The 27,613-nt window shown below is 47.6% G+C and overlaps 1 protein-coding gene across 2 annotated transcripts in view; it reads left to right on the forward strand.

Moving 5' to 3' along the window:
- The first annotated feature begins 1,715 nt into the window (after positions 1 to 1,715).
- The window catches only part of TYRO3 (TYRO3 protein tyrosine kinase), a 37,801-nt gene continuing 11,903 nt past the window's right edge, over positions 1,716 to 27,613 (forward strand). Inside the window, exons 1-12 of one of the 2 annotated variants that reach the window (XM_015864362.3) lie at positions 1,716 to 1,938; positions 4,732 to 4,915; positions 7,125 to 7,225; positions 11,109 to 11,279; positions 13,854 to 13,940; positions 17,592 to 17,707; positions 20,200 to 20,377; positions 20,832 to 20,974; positions 22,232 to 22,376; positions 26,183 to 26,312; positions 26,499 to 26,599; positions 27,424 to 27,519. In XM_015864362.3, coding sequence (XP_015719848.1) covers positions 1,851 to 1,938; positions 4,732 to 4,915; positions 7,125 to 7,225; positions 11,109 to 11,279; positions 13,854 to 13,940; positions 17,592 to 17,707; positions 20,200 to 20,377; positions 20,832 to 20,974; positions 22,232 to 22,376; positions 26,183 to 26,312; positions 26,499 to 26,599; positions 27,424 to 27,519 — 1,540 coding nt within the window. In that variant the 5' untranslated portion in view covers positions 1,716 to 1,850. The remainder of the gene's footprint in view (positions 1,939 to 4,731; positions 4,916 to 7,124; positions 7,226 to 11,108; positions 11,280 to 13,853; positions 13,941 to 17,591; positions 17,708 to 20,199; positions 20,378 to 20,831; positions 20,975 to 22,231; positions 22,377 to 26,182; positions 26,313 to 26,498; positions 26,600 to 27,423; positions 27,520 to 27,613) is intronic. The other variant, XM_015864363.3, reaches the window with a different exon arrangement.

Below are 27,613 nucleotides of genomic sequence, written 5' to 3' on the forward strand. Positions count from 1 at the left end.
GTGGCCACGTCAAACAGTGTCATTATCCGACATGAACAAGCTCTAGCAATCCCATTATTATGATGGGCTGGACAGAGAAAGGAGACGGTTTATGCCAAGTTTAACCTTTGCAATGTGCTCAAAAGCTGCTGCAATATCCAGCAGCTCTTGGGCTGTGCCCTTGTGAGAGGCTGAGAAGCCCAGAGAGTTTTTACTTCCTTGCTGCTCATGACCTAGCCCAGCTTTGGGACACTTATTTGAGAACTGTTCCCTAAGGTGTAAACAGGCCCATGTAGAGCTCCCTCCTGTTACACACCATAGCTGCTGATGGGGGTAACCGGAAAGCTGGGAGCAGCTTCAGCAAAGGGCCTGTGCACAGAGCACCTGAGCAGCCACCCCAGGGCTCCTGAGCACAGAGCATGGCTGCTCCTGATGCCCTCAGGAATCACATTGTTGTCACGCACTGCTGCAGCACCAGATGTGGTAGATCTGTTGTCACAGCAGAAGTAAGGAGGAGGGCACTGAGGCTGCCTGTGTGCCTCAGTGCTGTGTCCTTTGCCTTAGTGCAGCACCACTGTCACCGGTGTCACGACCTGCAGAACAAAGCCACACAGATTAATGCAGCAACACCAATGGCCAGGAGAGAGCATTTGTCTTCAGTTCCTAAAAGCATTTGGAATCACCAGCTCCTTTGATTCTGCACAGCAATACTGCACTTGTCTGTAAGTTTTCCCACAGCAGTTTGCACTCCAACTGGCAACGTGTGCCAGATCTTGGTCCAATTTCCATGCAGCTCTTCCTGTTGAAATAAAGCCCTTCTCAGACACTCTGAAGCCCGATCCCCTGCTACTGACAATTCCTATTGTTCCTCTGCTTCCAGCAAAGCCTGGCCACCCCGTACCAGCCCAGGGCCTGGCCCGTGTCACACAGCAAGTCCTTCCCACCGTCACCTTACTAGGCTCGCTGCCTCTTCCCCACCAGCCCCAGCAGGGCTACGCTCCACATTGCAGGGCACAGAGTTGCAGGGCCACTATGTAAGTGCTGTAGTCGGTACTGCAGAGCTGAATGCTGCACTGTGATGACTGTACTTCTTACGACATCTTTCAACTGAGATTCTCAACATAATCCCTATGAAAAGAAAGTGCTAGATTTTGTTTTGTCACTGACTTTCCCCTCACTTTGCTGGTCACTTTGTTAGAGTGGAGATCTCCTCAGCCCTCCCCTTGCCCTCGCACCAGCAGAAAGGAGGCTGGGGCTGCACAACCCTGCAGGAAGGACGGACAGAGCAGGGCTGGGATGGCACAGCCGTGCCCTGAGGTCTGCGGACCCCACCAGAGCCTTGGCTGAGGGGTGCCGATCCTCCATGCTCTCTGCCCGCCGAGGGGGGTTCCCAAGACACGCCGCCCTCTGCTCCCACACGGAGGCCCGGAGGGAAGCGGCGTCCTCTAACCGATGCCCCGTTTGTGCGAGCCCTTCGGTGCTGCTGCGGACACGGCAGCCTCCCCAACCCACAGCAGCTCCGCCCGCCTCGGGCCGGTCTCGGAGAGGCCGGTGTCGGCGGCGGGGCGGTGATTTTCCGCTCCGGGGGCCGTTCATGCATATTCATGCCGTGATGTCAGAGGGGGAGCACAGTGCGCGGTGACCGCCCGAAAGCGCCATTTCCTGGCGGAGAAGGCGGCGGCGGAGGCCGGGCCCGGCCCCGGAGGAGGCGCCGCGCGGCATCGCGCCGATAGGGGGAGAGCGCCCGGCACTCAGCGCACGGCGGCGGCACCGCGCCTGGAGCCGCGCTAACCCGGCCGGAACCGCCGCGGAACTTGGGACGTTCCCGCAGCGGAGCCGAGGAGCCGGGGGAGGATGGTGGTGCGGGAGCGATGGAGCTGAGGCGGAGCATGGCGCTGCCGAGGCTCCTCTTGCTGGGACTGTGGGCTGCGGCGCTCCGGGACGGCGCCGTGGCGGCAGGTGAGGCGCTGACAGCCCGGCGGGGACACGGGGCCGACGCGGCCACAGGTGGCCGGGGCACGGCGTGCCCGAGCGGACGGACTGCGGGGAGCGGGGGCCGCGCTTGCCGGCGGGCTCGGGAAGCGACGGAGGCGTCGCCTCGCTCGGGTCTCCCCGGAGGAAAGTCGAGCGTGAAGCGTCCCCGGGCGGGTTTCGTTGTGCTTCTTTCTGAACTGGTTTTCTGAAGTTTCACCTCCCGGCGGGCGGGAGGCGGCGGGATGCGGGAGCGGCGGGACGGGACGGGGCGGGCAGCGGGCAGCCGGAGCGACGGGGCACGGCGGGGACCGGGAACCTTCCCGCAACGCGCACGGGCAGCGGCCATCTCCCCCCCAGTGCAGAAATAAGTTCACCAGGCCGTACTTCTGTTCCCAGCCACCCAAAAATTCAGCGGTCTCAAGAGTTTGTTTCTTTAAGAACGGCCACAAGCAGATCTGCTGTATGTTTTATCGGCCGGTGTGTCCTTTTGCTGTCAGTTCTGTCTGTTGGCGAGGAATGTGACATAATTTCATTTCGAGCAGCCTTGTGCGCTGCAGCGGGTGCCGCTGGTGCCGGTCGGCTCGGGGGAGCCCAGCGGGGTGAGGTTGTTCCCTGCAGTGCCGGAGTGCCGTCACATTTGGGAAGGCGTGAGTGGGAGAGTAGAAGGAGGGAAAGGGGGACATTAAAATCCTCCTGGGTCACCTCTGTGCCCCCTCCCGACACCCGCAGGAAGGGAGCCACAGATAAGGCTGCGTTTTGTCAGAAACTTGTGAATTTACTAAAAGACCCTGCCCCGCATTTCTTCATTTCGGTCGGTCTTGACAGAGGGCTCATTATACTTAGGCGACGTGTAGAATTACAGCTCGGGCTGAACGCTCACGCTGTATATTAATTTCCTCCAGCATTACTTAGTATGGGAGCTGAAACCATCAAGTGTCTCTAATGACACTCTATTCTTTAATTTGTGGCTAACTCTTCAGCAGAGCCGGCCTGGGGAGGCCGGGTAGTTTGCTTCTCCTTTGAGGCACCGGAGCTGAGAGTGCCGGTCAGTGTCCATGTATCATCATCATAGTATCATAGTCTCGTGCGGGTTGGAAGGGACCTTAGAGATCATCGAGTCCATCAGCCTCCTGCCCATGCTGGTTTGCTGTGGCACAGAGAGCTTTGATGCTGCTTTCGGCTTTCCTGTTTTGCTCCAGCGCTGAGCAGTGGCAGGGAGGCTGCTTTCTGGCACGCACGGAGATATGCAGTTTGTGTTACAGATGAGTTAAGTAATGCGAGATTAGATCATCCTCACCCAAGGTGATTAAATCCTTAGCCCTGCAAACCAGCTGCAGAGCCTAACCTAAAGCTAGCTTACCAGTTTTGCTGTGCTTTTTGTCGATTTGCTGAATTAACAGCAGCAGGTAGGCAAAAACGTGGCATGCTGGCAACAACTGTTTGCAGCTGGCTGGGCTCCCTGGGAGGACATCCCGCTGCCCATGTTCAGGGCTGCTTGGGGTGCTGGGCTGCACGCTTTCCCCACTGCTGCAGGAGGTGTGGGGCTGGGGGGGAGTGGCACGCAGTGCACCTCAGTGTTCGGTCACCTTTGGGTGTGATAGAGTTGTAGAGCAGCGGTGCTCTGTAGGGCAGTGAGGCGTCCTGCAAACAGCTGGCAGCCAGTGCCTGTAATGCGTGATGCTACGTGGCCGCACCAGAGTGGTGGGGTGGTGTTGTTGGGGTTTGTTTTTGTTGTTTTTTTCCTGAAGGATGCGGAAGCTGCTCTCGGGATGTAATACTGGGCTGGGCTAGACCTGTTCTCATCTGTTGGTCCTGTGCCACCGCATAGGAAATGGCCACTCTCCCTAACACAACCAGCTTCGCATTTATTTTCCACATTCCTCCTTTCCCACGGTCTCCTTTGATCCTCTGGTTCCTCTTTTATTTGCCGTCTTTCTTGAACGTGCTCCTCCAGCTGGCTTCCATGCTCTCTCATGGTAACACATTCCGTAGATGTACTCTGCTCCAGGGAAGCGCTCCCCACCCACCCACCCACACACACTGCTCTGGGCCAGATGCCGATTGCTTCTGTGGCAGCGTGGCTGAGAGCAGCTCTGCTGGTGCTGGTCCGGCTGCTTTGGCATTGCAGCTCCATGACCCGAGCACAGCACAGTCCTTCGGCCAGGCCCAAAGACTGGGGAGGCTGCTGGGGCACACGTTGCCCACGATGGGTGGCAAATCCCTGCTCAACAGTGAGGTGTGCTGCAAAGCAGGCTTTGATTTCACAGGTCTTGTACATGGCAGGGAGGCTTCCTGTAACGCAGAGGAGCTGCGTATGCTGAATAACATGGCATAATTGAGTCTTTCTTGTGTCCCAGCTCTTTTCAAATGCGTACAATGGAGCAAGCAAGATGCTTTCTTAGCAGCACAGGAGCTCTGTAGCTGAAATAAAAGCCAGGGGAGAAGAGGGAGGTGTGGTGCTGCAGTGAGAACGTGCTCAATGCAGCCGGACCGCAGGCATGGCCAAACTCTGGCCCTTTGGGCTGGTTCTGCCCAGCAGCATTACCTAGTGCTGAGCAAGCAGAGCTGGGAGCAGCCCCACGTGCAGGCTGAGCACCACCTCTCTCCGCTATAGCAATCTTAATGCCTTTGGCTATTGCCAAGCAGAGGCAAGACCACTGCTCTATTTGCAGAGCACTCCAGTAGGGTACATAATTCCAGAGCAACAACTTGGAGTAATTTGCTGTACTCCAACCCCCCTTTTTCTGGGGGTGGGGAGGAGTAGTATTTTTCTTTTAGGTATGAAGTTTACAGGACCTCCAATCAAATTAAAGGTGTCCCAGGGTCAACCCGTCAAACTAAATTGCAGCCTGGAGGGAATGGAAGATCCCGAGATGTTGTGGATCAAGGACGGAGCAGTGGTGCAAAGCGTAGACCAGGTGTACATTCCAGTAGACGAAGATCACTGGATCGGCTTCCTCAGGTACACCAGATGCAGAGAACGAAGAATATCATGGAAACTGTTGCAGTGTTCTGCTGTCAGCTATAGCTGTGTGACTGCAGTGACCTCGGTGGGCAGAGTCCTTTGGTCTGCAGTTCAGCATATGGCAAGGGTATAACTGAGAGCAGAACTGAAGCCACTGAGGGCTGAGACAATGCACTGGAACCTTACTGGTTTCCTGACTGCTGTGCTTACAGGTGCTTTGCTAACACTCGTACTGCTTGAGACATGACTTCGAGGTGAAAGGATTTTCTTGCCTTGTTTGTTCATCTCACTCTGCTGTGCAGCTGGAAGACTAACGCCTGACTTACAGGTTCTCTCTCTTGTACTCTGTTCTTTTTTTCTCTCTCGAGCTGTCAGTCTGCCTGAGGGATGAGCCTTGCTCATTGAAAGGGAGACTCCCAGGACTCCATCTGCTTTCTCTCTTTGAGGAAGAGTGTTTGGCATCTGAACCTTCCCTGAGTTATTTTGCAGAGATTTTTCTAATACGTTTACACCACACAATACCAGGCCTTCTCTGCTCAGAGGCTCAAGAACTCCCTTCTGCAGAGCAGCTCTCTGTGAGCTTAATGCAGCAGAAGGTGGATGTTGGTGAGTTCTGGAAGTGAGTTAAACAGTATCCACGCCTCTCCTCTGGCTCCTTTTCTATACATAAAAGAGGGTTTGTACAAGCAAGCATGCCATCACTCTGAGGGCTCAAAACTGTTAACTGACTGAGAATAAATCTTCTGAGCTGAAGCTTCTTCTCCTCTTCGGTCCCTTGGCGTGGCACTGCATGGAGTCTCCAGTTTCAGCCACTAAAGATTTCTGTGACTTGCCTGTAATAAATGTTTTGATAGGAAAAAACACTATGCCTCGTGAAGCTGTTGTATAACATTGTGTTACAGAAACAGTTTGTCTTGAATCTATACCATTTACTTCCTCACGTTCTACTTTGCCTCTGTCAATCTGATCTCTCTCTCACATCTTTCTTTTCTCCACTGAGTATTTTCTGCAGCCTCAGGGCTAAGTTAGGGTGCTAAATCCAGATGTCTCAGTGTTTCTCTCCTTTTTCTTTTCTCTTACTGAAGCGGTCATTTCTCCCACGCGCTGTGTGACTCTGCAATCGCTGTGTTTCAGAACGTGTGGCTGGGTGGGTAGGACTGCTGCTTCCAGGGAAAGATACAGCTCTGAAAATCAGGCTGTAGTGGGACCATTGTGTGCATTTCAGCAGACACTCTCCCTTTTCAGTCTTCCATCCTTAGACATCCTTCCCCATTCCCAAGGACTCCTAGTGTTAGGAAAGTAGGCCTTAGATCTGCTGAGGATCCCTGCATGACAGTAGGCACATGGCTGCTCAATAGGGTGCAATAGACATAGCTACAATGGTGGGCACTTGGAGTCACGCTGGTGCCTTTGGTAGCTGAGACTTGGTAGCTTTGGAACCAAATTCTGCCTTACACTCTACACCATCTTCATGTTAGAGGTAACTGAGATGCTGCAGATATCTAGTGGTGGAAGGAGGTGCAGAATTTCTCCTATGAACTGCACAGTCGCCACGACTGCTTTCCCCTGTTTGGATGCATCCTTTCAGAAGGAGAGTTGATGCTGAGCAAGGGACAGTGTAGAAAGGTTTGTAGGTGAGGTCCTGTAGTGGAGTAGGCCAGTGTAACCTCTTGGAAAGCACAAACTGAGAGCCGCAAGTTGTTTTGCAGTGTGAAATGCTTTAGGATAAGAATAACACTGAGCGCAGTGAAGTGACCTATTTATTCCCTCAGGAGGCTGTCCAGGCCCCTAACTGAGGCAGAACAGTTGGGCTCGTTGGAGGCGTGTGATTTGGAGTTTCCCACTAGCTCAGGCACTGTGGGCTGAGCTGTCGCTCTCAAAGAGTAGGTAGTCACGACTCAGGGTCAAGTAGAGGACCGACCCCTTGCAGTTCTCAAAGGGCACAAATTACAGGTTTCCTGCAAGGATATTTCAGAGAGAGGCTGTCTGCTCTGCTGAGGATCCTTCAATCCACTCTAGGGCAAAGCCTCCTTTCTCCACTGGTTTTCCATGTGCTTTGTGCTGGCCATTGCCCTCCTCCCCAGAGCTGGCTGCATTTCTGTGGCTGCTGTCTGTGCATCTGCTTTGCCAAATTCTAGAGGGTCCTTTGGGGCAAAAACATGCTTTATCCACATAAAATATCGATGTGGCTTTTGACTTTTTTCAGCCTGAAATCCGTCGAGAGGACAGATTCTGGGAAGTACTGGTGCCAGGTTGAGAACGGGGGGAAGAAGGAAGAATCACAGCAAGTGTGGCTCATAGTGGAAGGTAAGGAGGAGTAGTAGTGCTGGTTTCTTTTCAGATTGACCCATCAATATACTGTAGGTGGAAGCAATGAGAGTGGGTTGCTCCAGTGACAGGCTTCTTTGCTCTGAACCATTGCTGATAACTACAGTGAGATTGCTGCGGGGTAGGACTAAGAAATGGTAGGGTAGTAGCTTTGTGGAAAGGAGCTGTCAGTTTATTAGCCTTTGGTCTTCAAACAGTTCATAGAATAGGCTGAAAGGGATCCATGGGGATCATCTGCTCCAGCCTTCCTCTCAAAGCGGGGCTTCAGCTGGTTCTGTGTATCAGCTAAACAAATTTTTGAGGGCAAGGTACAGCTTTAACCCAGTTCTGAGAGTTTCGGGTGAAGCACTGTACATCAGTGTTTCATAGGCACACCTTGATGTGGCACTGTTTGCCTGTTCTTATCTGACAAAATGTAGCTTGTGGGTGGTTGTCCAAAAGTTGCCTCAAGCAGAGTGGTTTGGCGGCTTCTTATTGCCTGTAGTTCATTTCCCTTAAGCCTCATTAGGCCCTTGGAAGCTGGTAGTAATAGGATGGTGCAATATTTGGTGAGGCAGTTGACGGGAACAATGTATTTGCATAGAGAACAGGATTCTTGGGTGTAATTAGTAACATTTTGGGCCAGAGGTGAATCTGTTCTTTTAAAGAGGGGAGATTGGGTTGGGAGCTCCTGGAGGTGGTGTCCGTTTGGGTGGCATTTTACAGCGAAGGTCTTGCTCATTCAGAGCTGTGGAAACATTCGTAGTGGTTCTCATAGGAGGAGGAATGTCCTGCAGTTGTCTTCATGAGTTCCAGGGGTCTGTCCACCTAAAATTTCAGGCACAGCTCCATCTGAGAAACACTATTTGTAGCTTCAAATTTGCTTTTTTATGGGGTTTCTATTTCTCTTCCAGTTGCCATGGCCCTCTCCAGAGGTGGCTGCATTTGCATGGTGGGTGCATTAGGAGTGATTGGATAGCTCAGCGTGCTGAGCAGTCTGAAAAACAAAGGAGCCCTTCTGGATAATACAGGCAGAAAAGAACAAAGTCACAAAAACCAGCTGCAGCTAGAGAAGGGGAGCGCTGCAGATGAAGGCCAAAGCTTACAGCAGAAGCACAAGCTAAAAATGCATCCAGTCATTTTTATGAGAAAAGCGAGTATGACAGAAACTAGTTAAACTTGAACTGAGTGTATAGTCATGTGGATTGGGAGGCAGTGGAAAAAGATAAAAAATTAACAAGAAGTGATAAAGGGTGGATTTAAAAACAATAAACTGAAACTATCTGCTGTTAGCATAAGAAAATGCTAGGGAATGCAAATGCCTGTCAGTCCCACCTTCACTGTTATCTCTGAACGTATTTCTTCCCTGGGTGTACCAGCTTTGTCTAGAAGTGATTTGCTGTTTTCATAGTGACTGTTCTCCTCTTTGAGAAGGAATCTTTTCTGGTCACATACACAGCCCTTAGTAGGCGTTGACACCATTCACTGTGCTGTACATTGCAAATGTAGACTGCTGGGGATCTATCTAACTTACAGTGAGCTACGTACTATCTGTGGGTGGAGATCCACTTAGTCTTTATCAGACAGAAGTTGGTATTTGAACTGTGTCTGTAATACAATGCAAATGTTTGATTGTATGAAACACTCCTCAGAATTTACAAAAACAAAATGTCTGAGAATGTTTCTGGTGTAGAATCTAGATTCTGGCCTTACTAAGAACGTGATAGTGTTTGATGCCTGAAGAGGTAGGCCAAGAGGCATGCTGCTGAGTGTGACCATCTGAAAATAAGGATCAGCTTTGTTACAGAACTTTCCCTCTGAAATTACACCCCTGAATGTGGGGCTGTCCCTGGGGCTGCTGACCCCCATTATGCCTATGGAGTCAGCAACCCAGCCTGACACACACAGACAAGTTCATCTTAATTCTGTCTAAAATCTGAGCTGTAGAAGATTATCCCCGCAGGATGGATGTTGGAATAAGGAATACACAGGCTCATTTTCTGATTTTGCCAGTGCTTTCCTGGCTGTTGGCTGCTAGCTGCCTCCATGGTGCATCTGTGAGATGTGGGTGCTGGCACTCACCTCCTGCTGGGAACTGGGAGGCTCAGTGTGCCGCAGACAGCAAGGTGTCCAGGTAATGTATATACGGGGGCAGTGCAAGTTCCTGAGCCAGATGAGTCAGCTGCACTCCCTGAACTATGAGAGTTTTTAATTGTGGTTTTGGCTGATCTGGTTAGTTGCTACCAAAGTGATAAAACCTGCTGAGCAGGGCAGGATCCTCCTGAAAGGTGACCTTGGGTGCCCATGTCAAGGGGACAGGAGGCAGAGATCCAGCTCATGGGTAGAAGGGACACTGGTATTTTCCCCTCTGGCCTCTCTCAGAAAAGGAGGACAAAGCAGGCGGAGGTTTCACAGGTGGTATCTGAAAAGTTCTTTCTATTCTTTATGTATGACTGCAATAAACAAGTAAAGCGTGTAAGCACAAATGAGCAATGATTACTGGTGATGGCTGTACTGTCCTGAGCACTGGTCTTTGTGCAGATAGGCACTGTTGTTCCTGGGGTGACCTGTTTTTAGGCCTATTTAAGATGATTCATTTACCTCACTTGAAAGGAACAAGTAGCAGTGAGGAGAGGAAGGCACAGAGAAACTGCCACGTGAAGGACACAAATGGTGACCAGGCTGTCAGTAAGAGATGGAGAACATCGCTTTGAGTTGTAGAGCAGGGGGAATGTCAAGCATTAGGCTATTAAATCCATCTCAGCACCTACTAATTGCCTGCTTTTGAATGTGCTCAGCATCTGCTGTGCCAGCTGGGACCATGTGGGCCTGTCACCTCTGGCTGAGGGCAGACAGTGTGACCTAAGCATGTGAGGGACTGGTATCATTGCTCCTCTTTCTGTTAGCAGTTTTCCCAAACACTTTCTCTGGAGGTACCTCATTTCTCGTTTCAGTGTAGATGCTGTCATTAGCAGCTTGTGCTTGGGTTTAAAAGGGGTCATCACAAGTGGGTGTCCCTTGTTACTTAGTACTGATAGCTGCTGAAACTGCATGACTGGTTTGAAACACTGAAACTACCAGAGGCTTGGTGCTGCCTGTAAGAGGAAGCACATCTCTGGATGCACTGCATTACACTCAGCTATTACCAGCTGGGAGAAGTCCTGAGGTAGCCTCACTGCAGCTCCCTAAGGGTCTGATCCAAGTCCTGTTGCATCAGGCTGGAATTTTGCCACTGTGGTGAACAGATACTGAGCTAGTTATGTTTATGTGTTTAGCTCTGTAACAAATCACCACTAATTTCAGGGCAGCCTGATTCTCTCAGTGTTGAGCATGCTGGGCGGCCCCTCCATCCAATTTGGCTGTACAGAATGTTGTGAGTGATCCTTACATCTCAACAGAGGAGTTCTTCCCTCATTCATGTGTTTGTTGCAGCTGCTAGTTCAGTGTGTTTGGAGGGCTCTGTTTTTAATGTATGGCAAGAAGTATCTGCAGCTGGATTAGATGTCTTAAAAACGGTGTCAGGCATGGCTATGGATATGGTCTGTTGCCTTTTAAAGCTCCAACATCTGCAACTGAAAAATTGAGCAAATAATACTGTTAAAAGGTACTTTATAGGGGAATTTTGAAGGAGGCTTGGTGAAAAAGAGATTTTCAAAGACATTTTGGGGAAAAAGCATTCTTTTCTTACTGACTTAAAGTAGGAATGAATGGCCATTCACACGCTGAGGTGATCTAGTATATCTTGTGAAAGGCTTGGTCAGGGTCAGATTAGGAACAGCGGCAGGGTAGATGGGTGTCCAGTGTTGGGCACTGATATTAGTGGTAAAAAACAGAGTTGGAAGAAGCTTCTCAAGTTGCTATCACTTGTCTGTTGCTTTTCTAGGTGTGCCCTACTTTACTGTGGAACCTGAGGATGTGTCCGTGTCCCCTAATGCCCCATTTCATATGGCCTGTGCTGCTGTTGGTCCCCCTGAACCAGTGACAATTGTCTGGTGGATGGGAGACTCTAGAGTGGGGCTTCCAGACATCTCCCCCTCCATCCTAAATGTGTCAGGTAAGGCTGCTGCCAATGCACAAGGTCACTGAGCATCAAAAGTGTGGAAAGGGAGAGGAGAGCTCTCTTCCATATATGCCTGAGTGACACTGAGTAGCCACACAGTGTGGGAATGTTCTTTGACTACATATGAGGGCTGAGGGATCATGAACACAACATGCAAAGCCAGATCATCTTGGAGGATGGTGGCTGTATTTTCTGCTGGTGCACAGGCTCCTCAGAGCTCAGGTGGAGCTGGCACTGTGATGAAGATGCTACTGGAGACATGATGCAATGGGTGCCTCTTTCGTTGTTCCACCTACGTAGAACATGTTTATGGCTTTATTAAATGACTCCTTTGGTGACGTTTGGCTTACAAACCTAGAAGCATTCACATGTAATGGACACCACCTTCTCTTTCCACATATAGCCATGTCATGCACTGCTTTCCCCTCTCGCCCTCACTCTGGTCTTGCAGCCATGCTGGTTACTCTTATCATTAAAACCCGAACTCCTCATGTAGTTTGGCACTTTTAGGCTGTTTGTATTGGTGCTGAAATGGGCTGGTTGACTGCCTCAGAGATCAAGGTTTGCTCTGGAGCAGGTGGTAGTGTGTAGTGGTAGCACTGCCTTCCCATCAGGAGCTGGTGTTATTTTGGGCTCTCCTCAGCCTGCTTTCAGGATAGGGCGGTGTATGTCTACCAGTAGCTATTCTTGTCATTAACCTCCTACAGGTAACTTAATTCTAGTTACTTGTCCAACAGCTTTGTGATGCATCTCTGTGCTGCTATTATTGTTGGCAACCCCGAGCCAAACTTCAACTAAGTAGGTTTTATGACTCAGATTCATCTCTGGGGCCTCTTCCTCAGTGTTAATACAGTTAACACCCAGGGGGAGTTTGTTTCTCTAAATCTCTGGCCATCCTTCAAGCTATCCAATCCAATTAAGCGTTCCCTTTAAACCTAATTTGTATGTAAATCAGAACTTGGTTTGTGATTTGTGATGGTTTTATCATCAGCTCCCTCTTCTACGTAGTCACTGATGCTGTTCCAAGTTGGAAATGAACGCTGCACCCTTATGATATAATCTGCTGGTTGAAATGAAAACTGAAAAGGCTGATAATTGAAAGGGGAAAAATGGTTAAAAAAAAAAAGTGTCCTTTCTTCCAATGACATCATCTTATGTTGTCTCACTAAACTTCTGACATTGCAGGGCAGAGGTAGAACTAAAAGGCCAGGTGCTGGCATTTTATCTCTTTTATTTAATCAGAGGGAAAAAGGCAAAACTGATAGTTTTCTCACCTGGAAACTCACTTCTGAATTACTTAGAATTTTAACTGTATAGGACTCATTGGGATTTTCCTTATGGGGATCTTCTCTTTTCTGAGACGTGTCAAAAGGTGGTTGGTCATGCATTGTTAACTAGTGAAAATGTCAAATGATGGAGAAAACAATGATTAAGTAGTGTCCAGAAATCAAGCCTGTAAAAGATTTGTCAAGCAGTTTGGTAGAAGGCCTGTTGTGTTTGGAAAGGGGTGCTGGCGGTGGAGAGCAAGGGGGTGTTGGTTTGTGGTGCTCTTTGCATTTTCCTGTGTTTCATCCTGTCTTTGGGAAGTACCTCGCATGTCAATTGCTCCTCTGCTCTGCTGTGTGCTGGCAGCCTTTTCCTCTGGCTGACTGGGGGGACTGGAAGGATCTAAAATGTATTGGTCGTTTATTTTGTGGCAGTCCCTCCTTTCCTCTACTACAAATTCTTTGCAATGCTGTCAGTCTCAGGCTCTCAGAATATGTATCACAGGGCAAAAACAGACATTGTGCAAGCTGCACCATGTGGTTCTGAGAGATCTTTTCCCTCCTGAACTGCATGCCCATAGTGTGCCAGCATTCAACTTTTCTCAGACAGATCCCTATAAGGCAGCTGAGGGCCAAACAGAGTGAAAAAAAAATGCTGTTTGGTCATGATTCTCTAGGCAGCTTTTCAAATGTGTCCTTCTCATGCTCAATTAACAATACCCATATGCATCTTGGAGCAGTTGGATATCAGTATGATGACATGTTCAGGCCCTGTGGGATAGATACTCACAGAAGAGAGGGTGCGTAACCATCCCATTTATTGAGTCACCCCTGCAAAGTGCCTCCATACTGCCTTCCAAAGTTGGATGCAAGGCAAGAGGCAGGTGGGCATTAGCTGGAAGCAGACACATCTGTCTGGAAGCCTGCCTGGCGGTGGCTGCTATAGATGAACTCAGGTGTCAGGCTGAGAGCTGGAGTGCTGATGAGACACATGGTTCAGCATGGTCCTTGCTCCAAGAGAGCAGTGTGTGAGATCTGCTGTTTTGCCAGGTTCGTCCTTCTTTTGTGCTGCTTTCTGAAGCTCTGAGGGAGGCTCTTCTATGCTGCCACACTCTCTCCATTAAAAATGTGGTTAGTACATTAATTACACTGAAATCCACGTGCTTTTGATTGGCACCCAGCTCAGCTCTCCAACTGCCTGTGCAGCATGAGCTGGATATCACACCACTGAAATTCTGCCGAAGGTTGGAGCAGGATTATATAGCTGTTTATGTTTTCTTTCCTTTTCTTGGCTGATTTCCAGGTATTAATCAAAGCACAGTGTTCTCCTGCGAAGCTCACAACGTAAAGGGATTGTCTTCTTCACGGACAGCCACAGTTCAGATTAAAGGTGAGAGGATATGGATGGGAGGCGGGTTTGCACTGTGGGGAGTGGAGGAAGGGCTCCTTGATGTGAGGGGCTGCTGCCTCAGAGCTGCCAGCGAGATGCTGGCTGCAGCTTTCAGCAGCCGAAAGGATGCTTTGTGTTCTTCTGGCAGAACCTACTTGCTACGCAGGGCCTTGTCCCAGGCTGTTGGAAATAAAGCACATCTGATTCAGGAATGGAAATGGGATGTCAAATAGCACTTTCTGCTTGAAAAGGAGGGAGTCAGAGCCGTCAGATTGTTTGTGAGAGATGTAGCTGGATATCATCTAAACCATCTCTGGGGAAACCTTTACTGCCTGGAGATAGATAGATATTCTTAGTGCTAAAGAGGCCATTACTTCTGCTTGCTTCAGTTGGCATCACATTAGATGCTGAAAAAAAAGACATGGAAGGCAATCACCAGCGGCCAATAAAGCCTACTCATCCACATTGGTTTTATGGATTTTATCTTTATGTTCTTCACCTTTTAGAAACTAATTCAAACCAATTCTTAGCCCATCCATGGGCAGCTGCCATTATGAGTCCCCAGGCTGATGGCAGATCTCCTTGCATCCAGGTGACTTAAACAGGAGTAAGCAGAGCAGTCAGCTCTTCCCTTCCTCTTCGTGTTGGGATGCTTCTACATTTGAATTTTTAGTCGTGCTTTAATGCATGTTCAATCACTTGATTATCAGTTCCAGGAGAGAAATGTCACAAAAATCATTTGTTCCAAGAAACAGCTTATTGCTCAGCCTGACTAACAGCAACCACTTATGTCTGTATCAGATTCATGGTTGTAGCAGGGAGTATGCGTTGAAATATAGCTCAAAATCCAGCTGTAGATCTGCCATTCCTACAGTGTATTTTTCTTCAGGATAAACATTGTGGTTACTGCTATGCCAAGAATGCAGTGTGCTGCACTAGGAAGATTTACAACTTAATTTAAAAACCTTTGGAGTTGTTGCCTTAAAGGCTTGTCTACACAGGGGAATTAGTTATTGTGGAATATATCTTCTATGGATATTTTTATCCTGGGATAGAGTTTAGTTCACAGAGCTATTAAGCTTTAAAAGTTGCATAATGCCATAACTGGAGATAACATTTGGCATAAACAAGCATTTCTCTTTTTATCTCTTTTCCTTTCTTTTTCTTTCTTTTTCTTTTTTTTTTTTTTTTCTTTTAAGTGTTTACGCATGTTTAACCATAGATAAGATGATGGGATACAGCAAAAACGTTCTCAGAACACTTTGGGGTCAACCATAACATGATGAACTAACAGCATTTATTTGTGAAGGACTGACACCTTCATACACCTGTGTGTGCACTTCAGTGCTGAGGACAGTGAGTTTCAGTGGTTTGGCTGACGATATGCCAGAATGTGACATCTTCTGGAGAGACAGAGAGAGGTTTTAAGTGTCAAATCCAGAGCTGTAGTTGTATAGTTCTAACTGTAACACCTCAAAGATCAGTCTAAAAGAGAAGTTATAAACCTAGGGAAGGGGTGAGGTGCTTCTGAAGAGCAACAGTTGGAAGATCTGGAACAAACGGTGCCAAAACTCAAGCAGAGCTTCCTAACAAGGGCATCAGCAGGGGAAGGAACTGGCCAGATAATGTTCATTTAGTCCTTGATCCTATAAACATGTGGATTTGAAAGATACTACTCCTGGGAGCAGTTGTCTGTACGTGTATGGTCAGGGCCTTCCTCTCTTGCACAGATCTCTCTGCTAATGAGGACTCTGAAGTCTTTCTACAATTTATTAAACCATTTGTTTCTTCTGTGTTTCCAGTGGCAAATATTATTGCTAGGGCATTGACAAACTGCTAACATTTCTTCCTCTTTGCTACTGTTGTTGTTCATTATCTATTCTTGGTTGTGCCCACAATGTGCTCGTGTACTCCAAGCAGAAAATTACTGTTATTGTAGCCCACAGTCCCCAGCAGTGCACAAAGCCCCATTGTTTCAGGCACTCTGCAAACACAAGGGAAGTTAACTCACATAATCTTAACACTTAAGCTGCTGTTTTCAGCTGCCTTTGCTCTCATGTTTGCAGCTAAGACTTTTAGGGTCTTATCACGGGTTTCACAGTATGACTGCAGCCACTCCTTTTTGTTCAGCATGTGATGGGGAAGTGCATCCGTCCATCCTGCATGCTGTAGAATTAGGGAAAGGTTCAAGCAAGCTGACCCTCTTCAGCTTCACAGTGTAGATGTGTTAACAGCTCATTACTGATAGTGCTTATTTAGTTCAGAGCAGTGTTTTGGTGATACCCAGGCAAGCAAAAAGCCTTTTTTCTCCTTATGAACCTGAATACCAAGAAACCAAGACGCTGGGAAGTCTTAACTCCCAAGGAATGCTTTGCCCATTCCAACCCTGTACTCTGCCCCCAGCCCCCACATATGTGCATGCACACCCTCCTGCACTGTTCCATCTGGGTGGCAGCCCCCCCCTCCTGGTCACAAGTTGCCGGACGATGAAGGCTTTATAGGGTTAATCTGTGGCACCATCTGTTTTCTGCCTCATCCTCTCCTCCAGGCCTGCTATCCTGTGTGTTGGCCCCGTGGTGATGCTGGTAGCAGCACGGTGAGCAGCACAGCTCTCTGCCAGAGTGGGGATTGCAGAGGGAAGACCCCTGCTTTGTAAAAGGAAAAATATGGTCTTTAGGTTGAACCTTGTCCTGAGGACCTTAGATTTTTGGAAGAGAACTTCTGAGGGTATAATCTGTTGAGATGCAATAGAAAAAAAGTCATTCCATGTGGCAGCATATGATTTTGAGAGGAACATAAGGTCAGGGAGAGATTGATGGCTGTGAAACTCATCGTTTTTCAGGAGTGAGGCATCTAAATTAAAGCAGAGGCTCAGGAGTGAAAAAGAGATGGGAGGAATGTGTCAGGAGGAGAGCCTGGAGGCCCTGTGGTGACGGAGGTATTTGGTCAGAGCGAGTGCAGAAGTGATGCTGCACTGCTGCTCTGTGATGTAGGAAGCACGAACTCCTGATTAAATGCCTGTCTGGGAATCCTGATTTCTGTTTCTGGCTCTGCCATTAATTTGTAGTGTGGCATTAGCCACGTAATAGCACTCTGTTTGCCCTGAATTGCCTCTATAAAACAGAGTGCCTTAGAGTTTATTAGCCCCAGAGCTGAAGGAGCCGGGTTCCACCCAGGCTCTGTTCCAGGTGCTGCTGCAGCCCAGCTTTGGGGAACTGGATTATGGTTGTACAGTGCACTCCTCCAGCTGGTGCTGACAGAGCTGCTTTGGGGCCAGACTGAGCTGAGAGAGGGATTTTAAAGCCCTGATTTGTTCACAGTGCAGGCCCACAGACAGGGCTGGGTCACATTTTGCAGTGGAAGGGGCAGGGAAGGGGACTGAGTAATGCAGGTGAGAGCATCACCCTTTGCACTGCTAAGAGTAGCTTGCCGGTGTGTGATGCATTTGTAAAGAATGGATATGGATAGCTTGTTCAATGTTAAGGTAATCGTTTCATTCACCACAGTCAGGAACACTCTGAAGATGTGATATTGTACCATTTCTGTCTGCAGTTTCATTGCATAATTTCTAGCCTGAAGGCTCTGTGCATTTCCATGTGAATACCTGCTCAGATTTGTAGATGCTGAAAAGTCTCTTTGTTTCCTTTCCAGCCATGCCTCTGCCACCCCTCAACGTGACGGTGAGCCAGGTCACCAGCAGCAATGCCAGTGTGGTCTGGGTGCCAGGGTTTGATGGCCGTGCCCCCCTCCATTCTTGCACTCTTCAGGTACGAGTTGTCCCATTGACAGCTCTGGTTGTCCCCTCTAATGACAACAGTATGCTCTGGAATTTCTACATAAAGAGTGAGACTTGTCAGAGCCATCTGTCTGAGGAGTTTGCAGAGCGTAGGGTGGTGCAGGAGAAATGGGGGTGATGGTGGAAGGTGACAAGTTGGGTTTCTTTAGACGAAGTCGAGCATGTTTGCATGTTTTCATAGCATCATGGAATGGTTTAGAGTAATTTTAAGCCCTGCCTCTAAATCTTGTTTGGCCTTCTGCTGTCAAAGACCAGTTCTACCCAAAGCATCAAGGGTGATGGTATCCTTGAGCACCAGCTTGTGCTCAGCGCTCAAGAGCTCTGAAAAATGGGATCCTGTCTTTAAATTCCTGGAAACAATGGTAGGAGTCCAACTTCAGGCAGAGTTAGCTTCCAGCATATGCACTTACTGTGAGATTAGATCGAGCAGCAGCCAGGCGTCCAGGAGAACAGCAGTTCCTGGAGCAAACAGTGCAGCTGGGCACGCTCCCAATGGGCTCATCTGTAGGTGTGGATGGGGAGCCCCTTTGCATTCCCCACCTGATTACAGCACTAATAGGAGCTGCAGAGGAATGTCTGTGGGGTGTTGCCAGCTATGCAGAGGAGGAAGGATTACAAGCACACGGTATGCTGGAAGCAGTCTGGCTAATTTCCTTGCAGAGCTCTTTTATTTGGGAGGTGGGGAGGAAACCAGTGGTTTCATACTCTGATGTTTATTCCCGTTCACATGTTAAAGAAACCATCATCCTGATTTGGCTGCCTGGCAGAGGGAATGCCTGAATATATAGCTGGCCCTGGTCTGTGTTTTTTGTTGCTGCTTCTGTTCTCCTTTATAGCTGAAAATGGCTTTCTTCCTCCTTCACAAAGCCTAGTGAGCTCCAGTCGGAGCAGCCCATTCTCTCTGGGTTGCATGCTCATTGGCTTCAGCAATTCTAATCACTCTGGGGTTTGAGTTCCTCTTGCACTTTTGGCAGGGAGTGAGGGAACAAGGACATGAGGCCAAACACTGTGGCTCGGGTTCTGCCCGCTCTGCAGTCTGTCACCCTCCTCTATGCCTTGCAAACTTTTCCTATTCTGAGGATGAAGCTGCTGCATCTGGATCTGGGAGCAGGTTAACCTGGCAGTCACCTTGGCCAGCAGAAGGCTGCCTTTCCTCTCGTGGGCTTTGGCAGCAGGAATGCCACGGTTTTTCTTCCCTCCTGCTCCCAGGGCTCTGGTTTTGTGAGAGCCAGTGACCCACATTCCCATGTGAGAACGCGCACGCTCCTGGCTCACAGTGAGGGAGCGATTGTCCACTGCTGGAGCCATGCGGGAGGAGGAGGGGCACTCAGCCCTGTGCTCTGGCAGTGTGTGCCCCACATGCCCCCTGCTAGGGAGGGCAGATTGCTTCTGCCAGAGACAGGGCAGTAAATCACCGTGTTCACACACTGTTAGCATGAGCCGTGGTTCAGGGAATAAAGGGGGCAGGTGTGAGACTCTCTGCTCTTCGGAGTGATGGACGGAGATGCACCATCAGCATGGTGGGGATTTCGCACAAAGGTCTGATTGTTTTTTCCCTGCTTTGGAGGACACTGATATTGACAACAATGTGCTTTTTTATTAAGGAAATTTGAGAACCGTTCTTTTTCTCAGCCAGATAAATCAGTGGGCCAAAATTGCGTGTGGGAATGAGCGGAGTGAAGATCGCTATAGTCTTAGGGAATACAGAGACCCACAAGTGTCTTGCTTTAGTCATACAGCTTGCCTTTACTCCTCGCTCTGCTACTTCGTATGTGCTCAAGAAGAGAGATGGGCTGAGCCTGGGTGCTACGCAGAGATTTCTGCTATTGTCAGTACAAAACAAGTGGGAACATTGAAGCTGCCTGTGCATTAAAAGCACGCAGGGCTGTCAGATTGGAATTAACATCCCTGTTGCGTAGGAGTTGAGATCTCGAGGGAGAAGGCGGGGAAGAGGAGAGTTGCAGGAATGATAAAAAGTTTATTTTCAATTTGGTTTGAAACAGTTCAGCTGAATCAAGCCATTGGTGTCTGCCAAGCCTCTAATCCGCTGCCAGACGGAAAGACCGTGAGCTTCTGAAAAAGAAGCTGACTTAGGGGTGGTGTGAGGATACAGGGAAAGGGAAGTTGGTCTAACCATGCTCATTGCCCAAACTTAGACAAGCCTCAGAAGCAAGAAGCAGTCCAAGCAACGGGCACGCTCCATTTTCTTTAGAGGAAATGATAACCAAGTGTAGAATTTTTAACATGGGTAAGGACGTGTTTGTAAGTATGTCGAACCAAATTTTCAACCGGTGGAAAGTCACTGTGTTGCCAAAGATAAGGGTGTGATGTCACTTAAGCAAATAAAGCATTGCTCACGGTTCTTATTGTACAAATCCCTTTCCACACTGCTGATACTTTATCTATACCTCTATGGACCTGTTTCTCACATAGTAAGACTGCCCTGTTTCATGCTTGGCACAGGTCGCTGAGTCCCCAGATGGCCAGGAGGTCTCCACTGAAGTCACCCCAGTGCCCCCCTTTGCCTATGGCGTGCAGGGCCTGAAGCACTCCACCAACTACAGCGTTCGTGTGCAGTGCAGCAATGAGATGGGCAGCTCCCCTTTCACAGAGAGGGTTTACTTCCAGACTCTGGAGCTTGGTAAGCAAAGAGCAATGAGTTCGCAGCGTGTTCTGAAGCTGAAAAAGAGACCAGGATAAACTGTTTTGGACTCCTTTCTTGTTCCTAAGCACAAGAGAGGTTACTCTGTCAGATAGTTTGTCTGCTCTGGGGATCTCCTAACATAAAATGTTAGTACATAATCCAGTGTGGGTAACAGCTATGATGCGTGAGAAACAAACTGATCCTGTCACAGCTCTCCTGCATGCTCCCCAAGGTCCTTGGGTTTCAGAGAAAAGCAAGGGACGTTGACTGATCTTATCTTCTCCACTTGAAACCAATATAGTGGTTGGTGGCTTGCAGGATTGGTTTCTACCCTCATGCTCTCTCCTGGCTGATCTCAGGAAAGGGGGTCAGTCTGTCTTTTCAGTGACTTTCAGTGTGAATAGAACCTGATTTTCCTGCACAGTGATTGTGTTCTGTCCTCTGCCTTCAGCTCCAAGCAGCACCCCACAAAATATCCATGTGATCCAAAGAGATCCTGGCTTGGTTTTGGAGTGGGAAGGTGTGGCTCCAGATGTGCTGAAAGAAAATGTCCTGGGATACAGGCTGGAGTGGATTCAGGATAACATGACTCAGGTAACGGATCCAGGGGAGCTGAGTTATTGCGCACAGAGTTGGAGAATGGTCAGATTACATTTCTGGGCATGAGGGTCCCTCATCTTTTATCCAGACCAGGGGATAGACTGCTGACATTCCTCTTGTGGAAATGGATCCGTTCTGATTTGCAGCAATTGATGATACTGACTCAATATTTCGATCCAGTTAATGCAAAATTCCTTTGTGTGAATGCTCATATGTAGATAGGCCAGTTACCTGATGTTCTATATGCAACAAGGACAACAGCGAGGGATTTGGTTGATCCCTGCCCCTATCCAGTTTTGTCCCAAAAGCAGCTCAGAGTACGGGATCTCTCTCCTGTGGTGGGACTTAGTTTTCAAATCCTAGCAGTGGAGTGTACTTGACAAGTGGATGAGTTACTTGGTAAATGACAAAAAGGAGGTTGCAAATTAATTTACAGAATGTGGGGAGTTGAAAGGACCCTGTCAGGTAGAAGGCCTTTCATTTGTTTCTCAGTGTTGACCTTTCCCAGGTATCTGCCTTTGAAGTTCACACCATTTCTTATGGTTTCTCCCTCCTTAATATACATTTCACCAGCACCTATTAATGATGAACAAGCTTGTAATAACAGGCAGCAAGAGAGACTTATTTCCTTTCTTTCATGACCCATTTTGTACTAGGCCGGCATCACTGTCTTTCTGAATGATAATATTGCGAATTCCCATCAAGTTTACATTGTGTCAGCAGTGGAAACTTCATGTGGCTTTACTGAAAATGATGTGTAAGAAGGTCCCCAGAATTGCTGCAGATATGTTGGTTTCATCTTCCTAAGTGGAAACTGGCCGTGAAATTCAGAAGCAATTTGGGATTTGGTCAATAAGTTAAAGCAGACAAGATTCCTCCTTTGGATTAAAATTGTCAGATACCTTGCAACGTGTTAGTGCATCTTTGTGTCTAAAACATATGAAGCAATTGTGTCTTTCAATGAGAAATATATATATATATATATATATATATATATAGGAACTTTCATAGAAGGATCACAAAGAAGGAAATCATTAAACTTTCTATCTTCCCTACATCCTGGAAAGCTGTTAGTGATTTTTGAGAAGAGAAACTCAAGGTGACACCTCAACTTAGTGGTGAATCTGAGACTAGAGCAGGAGTCACAGCTCCTGGCCCATGTAGCACCAAGGGAGTACACAGTAATGGTTTGATTTAGACATTTTAGCTCCCTTTTCAGCCATCTTACAGCTTGTTGCCATTTGCTCTCAGGGGGAGATGATTGTGCAGGATACAAAAGCAAACCTCACAACATGGAACCCTCTCAAAGACCTGATCATCAGGGTGTGTGTGCTGAACTCAGCTGGGTGCGGACCATGGAGTGACCTCTTCCTGCTGGAAGCTCAGGAGGTCATGGGTGAGTGTCCACTGCCACTCCTTCACATGGGGGAGAGAAGTCAGCATTAGAAAAGCTGCGTTTGGAGCTTTGAAATCTTTCATTTAGGCTTGCATTTACCAGAGTATATGTGAGAGATCTTCTCTAATGTAGGTTCTTGTAGATTTATTTTAGGGCCATTCCTGACTTGTGAAAGTGGAGCCTGATTTAAAGCATATCTACGTAGTTTTTTGTGATGATTTTACTGTATGTGTTTATATGAAGGGAGCGCAGCACTCTCCATGGAGAGGCTGAGCTACTGGTAGGAGGGGAAGGTCATGGTACAGCAGCTGTGCTTTACAGATTGGACTCTGTAGAACTGTGTGTTGGGGGCAAAGAGCATGCGTGCATAGAACATGTTCCTAGAGGAAGAGGTCAGGTTGGGTGATCAGTGCTGGTGTGCTTGCCACTTGCATTCACAGTAAACAGGAAGTAGAAGCTGGGGTATGGATAAGTTCTGGGTGGTGTATGAGGAGATGGTTTTTGTCCTGCAACAGGAGCTAGAAACAGAACAAGACTGAAATCTATCATCCCTGGTGTTGCCCCACTTGCCACTCCTTTCTTCCCAAGCCACGTACCTCTTTTGGTCAGTCACATTAACATGGATTCTTCTGGGTGCTCAAGCCCTTTGATCATCTCTGTGGCCCTCCTCTGAACCCATTCCAATGCCTCTACACCCTTTCTGTACTAGGGGCCCCAGGTCTGGACACAGTACTCCAGATGGTATCTTAGAAGGGCAGAACAGAGGGAACACACACCTCCCTCTCCCTGATGGCCACCCTTCTTTTAATACAGCCAAGAATGACAGTTGGCCTTCTGGCCTACAAGCATGCACTGCTGGCTTATGTGGTTTGCATCAAGCTTTTTATCCTCTAGAACCCCCAAGTCCTTGTCCATGGGGCTGAAATGGAAGGCTGGAGTACCAGAACTGTCTCTAATAGAGGATGATCATCTGCTCCGTCAATGAGTTTCTCCTGTTGGTCTTTTTTGTGGCACCCAAATGTAGAGAAAAGCACCTGAAAGGACTAGAAAATCCCTTTGGAAAATGTCCAGCACTGGAAAGAAGCCCCAGGGAATGTGTAGGATTTGCATATTACAGGGAGCTAGAATGGGATAATCCTAGAAACGCAAAATGTTTGCTTGTTTTTATTTACAGACCACTTCAAAAAGGCATCAGGGAGCAGCACATGCTTTGGCCAAGTGCTATCTGAAAGCATGTATATTTGTCATGAATCCTTTGTCAGTTTTCTCGGCTTCAGTTCAGGGTAATAACAGTCTGGAAATAAAGGTTCACTGTGGAAAAGCTGATTGGCCTTAAACAGCAGAACTGCAGAAATACCACAGTTTTGTTGCAGGCCTGGTAGAAAATATAAGTTGCTTCCCTTCCTAAAATAGCAGGCTGGCACTGGTTGCTTTCAGTGAGAAATGCCAGGGGTGGTTTCTGACCAGCTCCCAGTGCGGCAGCAGGGATGACTAAGCTTGTATAAACTTTAAGGCATATTTGTCATCACAGCAAGCTAGTAGAGCTCCACCCTGGCTATGCAGAGATCTTGTGCACCATTAACAAAGAGCATTTTAGTATGTTCAGAAGCATCCCCAGTGTAAACCTCTCTTTTTCACTGCACAGAGAGGAAAGGAATAGCCTAATAGCGTATTTTTTTCTATCTGTAATCTTCATGATTACAGGCAGGAGAGGTTTCTTGGGTTGTTTTTGCACACCTTTGCAATAGAAGGCTTCCTACAGAAATAAAAGGGCCCCTAAATCCTCATTTACTCTTATCCTGTAACACTGTCTTTCCATCTGCCTTGTGCAGTGTTAAGGCATGTGCTGGTCAGAAGAGAGGAGAGCAAGAGATGGGAAAGGAGCAGAGGTGGGGAGGGAGGGGCATCTCCTTCTTGGGCTGCAGCCATCCTCCTCAGCTCAGTGGCAAGAGAGGGAAACCAAGATCTGGGGCAGAGCAGGAGAAGCAGTGAATTTCAGCATTCATTTCTGTTTCTGACATGTTTGCTATAAAGTGGGATGGGCTCCTGACTCCAAGCAGTTTAGAAACAAGGAGAATCACTTTGATTTGTTTTGTTTTCATCTGTCCTTGTTTTGGAGAAACCCCTCCCTTGAAGTGACCTAAATCCCTGCTCTTTACCAGAGCAGACAGAGTAGATAAATAGACTGAGAGAGGCTTGTCTCACTGTGGGGCCAGGGAAGCCTTATTGTTAGCTATCAGAAAGGATCTTTTACATCAGTGTTGTTCCCTGTTTCTCCCCTGATTGTTTGGTGGGAACACCCCAACTGATTGGCTTGAGAATTGTTGCACTTCTGTTTCACATCCCCCTCCCTCCTCATTAGCAGCCTTGAAGGTCAGGTCAAAAGGTTCAGCAAAAAAGGGTATCGTAAAACCAAGAGCCTATAAAACTCTGTGTGGAAAGAGAATCAGAATCACTGAAGATAAGATGCTGATGGATAGGTGCTAGCTCTGATTATTCTTTGTAAGTGGAGAATTCTCCAGAGCTCTGTTTCCTTAAGCCCTGCCTGTTTAATAGGCTAACAATGCTTCCTTGAAAACGTGGATGGTAAGGCTTGACAGTGCAAGCAGTAAACAAGCTGTAGAAGCCCTTTGCCTGCCAGGACTCTGCCTGTTGGAATATCTTACTCCTTTCTGCACATCTGTGCAGAGGTTAATCCAAATCTCAGCCCATTATCCTAACACCTCTTTTAAGGACAGGTTTACTTATACTCTTATGATATACACCACAATAGGATTATTTATACCATCAGAAATGACTCATCCTTAGCTTCTGGTAAAGCATAGTTGATAACTGAGGGTGAGCAAGGGAGCGTGAAGATGAAAAATGCTTAGAGATCTGTTACCTGTAGCTTGTTTGTTCTTTAAACAAACCAGAGATACAAGGGTTATATTAGATTTTAATAAACCTATTCAAATCAGCATTTAGTCATCAGCAATTTTATTTGGAGAAGAAATCTCTCAGGGAATTGGATTAATTTATCTGTTGTTTGCCAAGCATAGATCATATTCTTCTCTTCATAGCCATATTGCTGCAGTATCTTCCTTCCCTTGTTGTTACTCAGATTGGCAACGTGTCCATTTCCTTTGTGAAGAGGTTTGTAGTCAAAAATATATATAATCTGAAGGCAAATATTAGACAAGACTTGTAACCTGCATGCTGCTTGACTTCTTTCTTGACTTGCAGGGCACTTTGAAAACCTTGCTTCTCTTTAGCAGAGAGGTATTACAAAACAAAAAAGAAGCAAACAACACTGAGAGGTTAAGAGCCAATAGCAAGGCTCTCTTTGTGGGAGGGGGAGTGTAAACAGTCTCTATCAGATTGCATGAAGAGCTTTTGTCTCTCAAAATGTTATCTGGTTGGCATTTGGGCAGTACTCTGTAGCCTGGTCAAGGCTCTGCTGGCTGCCTCCAACAGGGCAAAGTGAAAATTGTGTGCAAAATCCCCCTTTTAAATAATCTTTTTGTCTTGAGACTGCAGATCATGAAGTCACGTAAAGCAGTTTAATCCGGAGCAGTGTCTTTTACTTTCTGGGTGGTCAAAATTAAGAATAAGATCTGATAGCTGCATGGATCTGCTCTGTCGCTGCTGTGTCCAGCAGCTAGACTGACTGGGTAGCTGTTTATGCCAAGTTCAGTGCACGATGATTAGATGAAAATCAGAAAGATGGCTTTTCCATTTAAAAACAAAATATTTTTTATCCTGATGTGGGCTGTTTACCATTTGCATTCTTGTATTTGCTGACTAATGTTTTCTGCATTATCTAGGTGGTCAGAGACAGCCTCCTTATGGGACGTCCTGGGTTCCTGTGGCACTGGGCATTCTCACAGCTCTGGTCACAGCCGTTGCCCTGGCTCTTATTCTCCTTCGAAAAAGAAGAAAGGAGACTCGATTTGGGTAAGGGAGTTTCTCCTAGTGCTGCTTAAGAGACATCTTTGCTTTTCCCCCAGTGTGGTTTTCTGACTGATTATTTTACAAAGAAAATGTTGTGGTTTAAGTACAGTCACACAAACTGTCTGTCACACCCTTCAGAATTGAATGGCCTTTGCCATCATGGCTCCATGTGTCTTTTCTGCTTTCTAGCCATGCCTTTGGCAGTGTGGTTGGCAGAGGGGATCCAGCTGTCCATTTCAGAGCTGCCAGGTCTTTCAACAGGGAGGGCCCAGAGCTCATTGAAGCAACGTGTAAGTCCATTTACCTCAGTGATTCTACGTGGAAAACTGTGTTCATGCATGCACTGTTCTCTCTGTTTTCCCTGAAACTGGTGGTTTTGGATCAAGACTATGGGATAATTTGCAATGAGATTTAGGTAATCTGTAGGTGATGATAAAAGCGAAAGGCAAGAGTTGCTGTTACCATCTTAGTACATAACAACATTTACTTGCCAATTACAGTTACTGTCATTTTATATTTTAGTGCAAAGCATAAATTCACCACTTCCCTGTCCCTGTTTCACACTGTTCTGACTTTACTAGAATGTAATAGTCAGATGAGTGAGGCTTAACAATGTTAGCAGTATGCTCTAAGCTCAGTTTGCTACAGGCTTGAACATTCAGACAGGTTCTGTGAGAACTGTAGTGTACTTAAAATAGTGTGAAGACCAGCCAGTCAAACTACTGAAAGCTGGTGCAGCTCCATCAACTCAAATGAGTCCATATGAGCCAGAACCCATCAGGTGTCCCTTCCCTGTGCATTCTGTCTTCTCGGTTATTCACAATAGTTCTGTGTTCCAGTTGCTCTTGGTGTGATTAAGGGCAGTGCTATCACAGCCTCTCCCTTTCAGTGCTTTTGGTAATGAAAAAGATGTTTTCCTGCGGCTCAAAGTTACTCATCTTGTCTGTGGTGAGACTGGAAGATGTGAGAAGGAACTCTTCCTTTTTCAGATTTTCCATCTTGCTTTATGGAAATCAGACAGGAGCTGGAATCAGGTCAGGTGACTCCTGGTGTCGTGGCAGAACATTGAAGTATCCCTGCTTTTACTCTTTGTTTTTTTGTTTTTTTCCTCCAGTGGAGAGCATAGGGATCAGTGATGAGCTGAAGACAAAACTCAAAGATGTCCTTATCCAGGAGCAGCAGTTCACCTTGGGACGAATGTTAGGCAAGGGTAAGAACCAAAAGCTGAACAAGACTTTGCATTAAAGTCTGCTCGAGTTACCATTACTGCTGAGTAGGGAGAAGCAATTATAAGTAGCTTGTTT

Source organism: Coturnix japonica, chromosome 5 (assembly GCF_054131305.1).
Source record: "Coturnix japonica strain WE chromosome 5, WE-NBRP24, whole genome shotgun sequence".
NCBI classification, from domain to species: domain Eukaryota; kingdom Metazoa; phylum Chordata; class Aves; order Galliformes; family Phasianidae; genus Coturnix; species Coturnix japonica.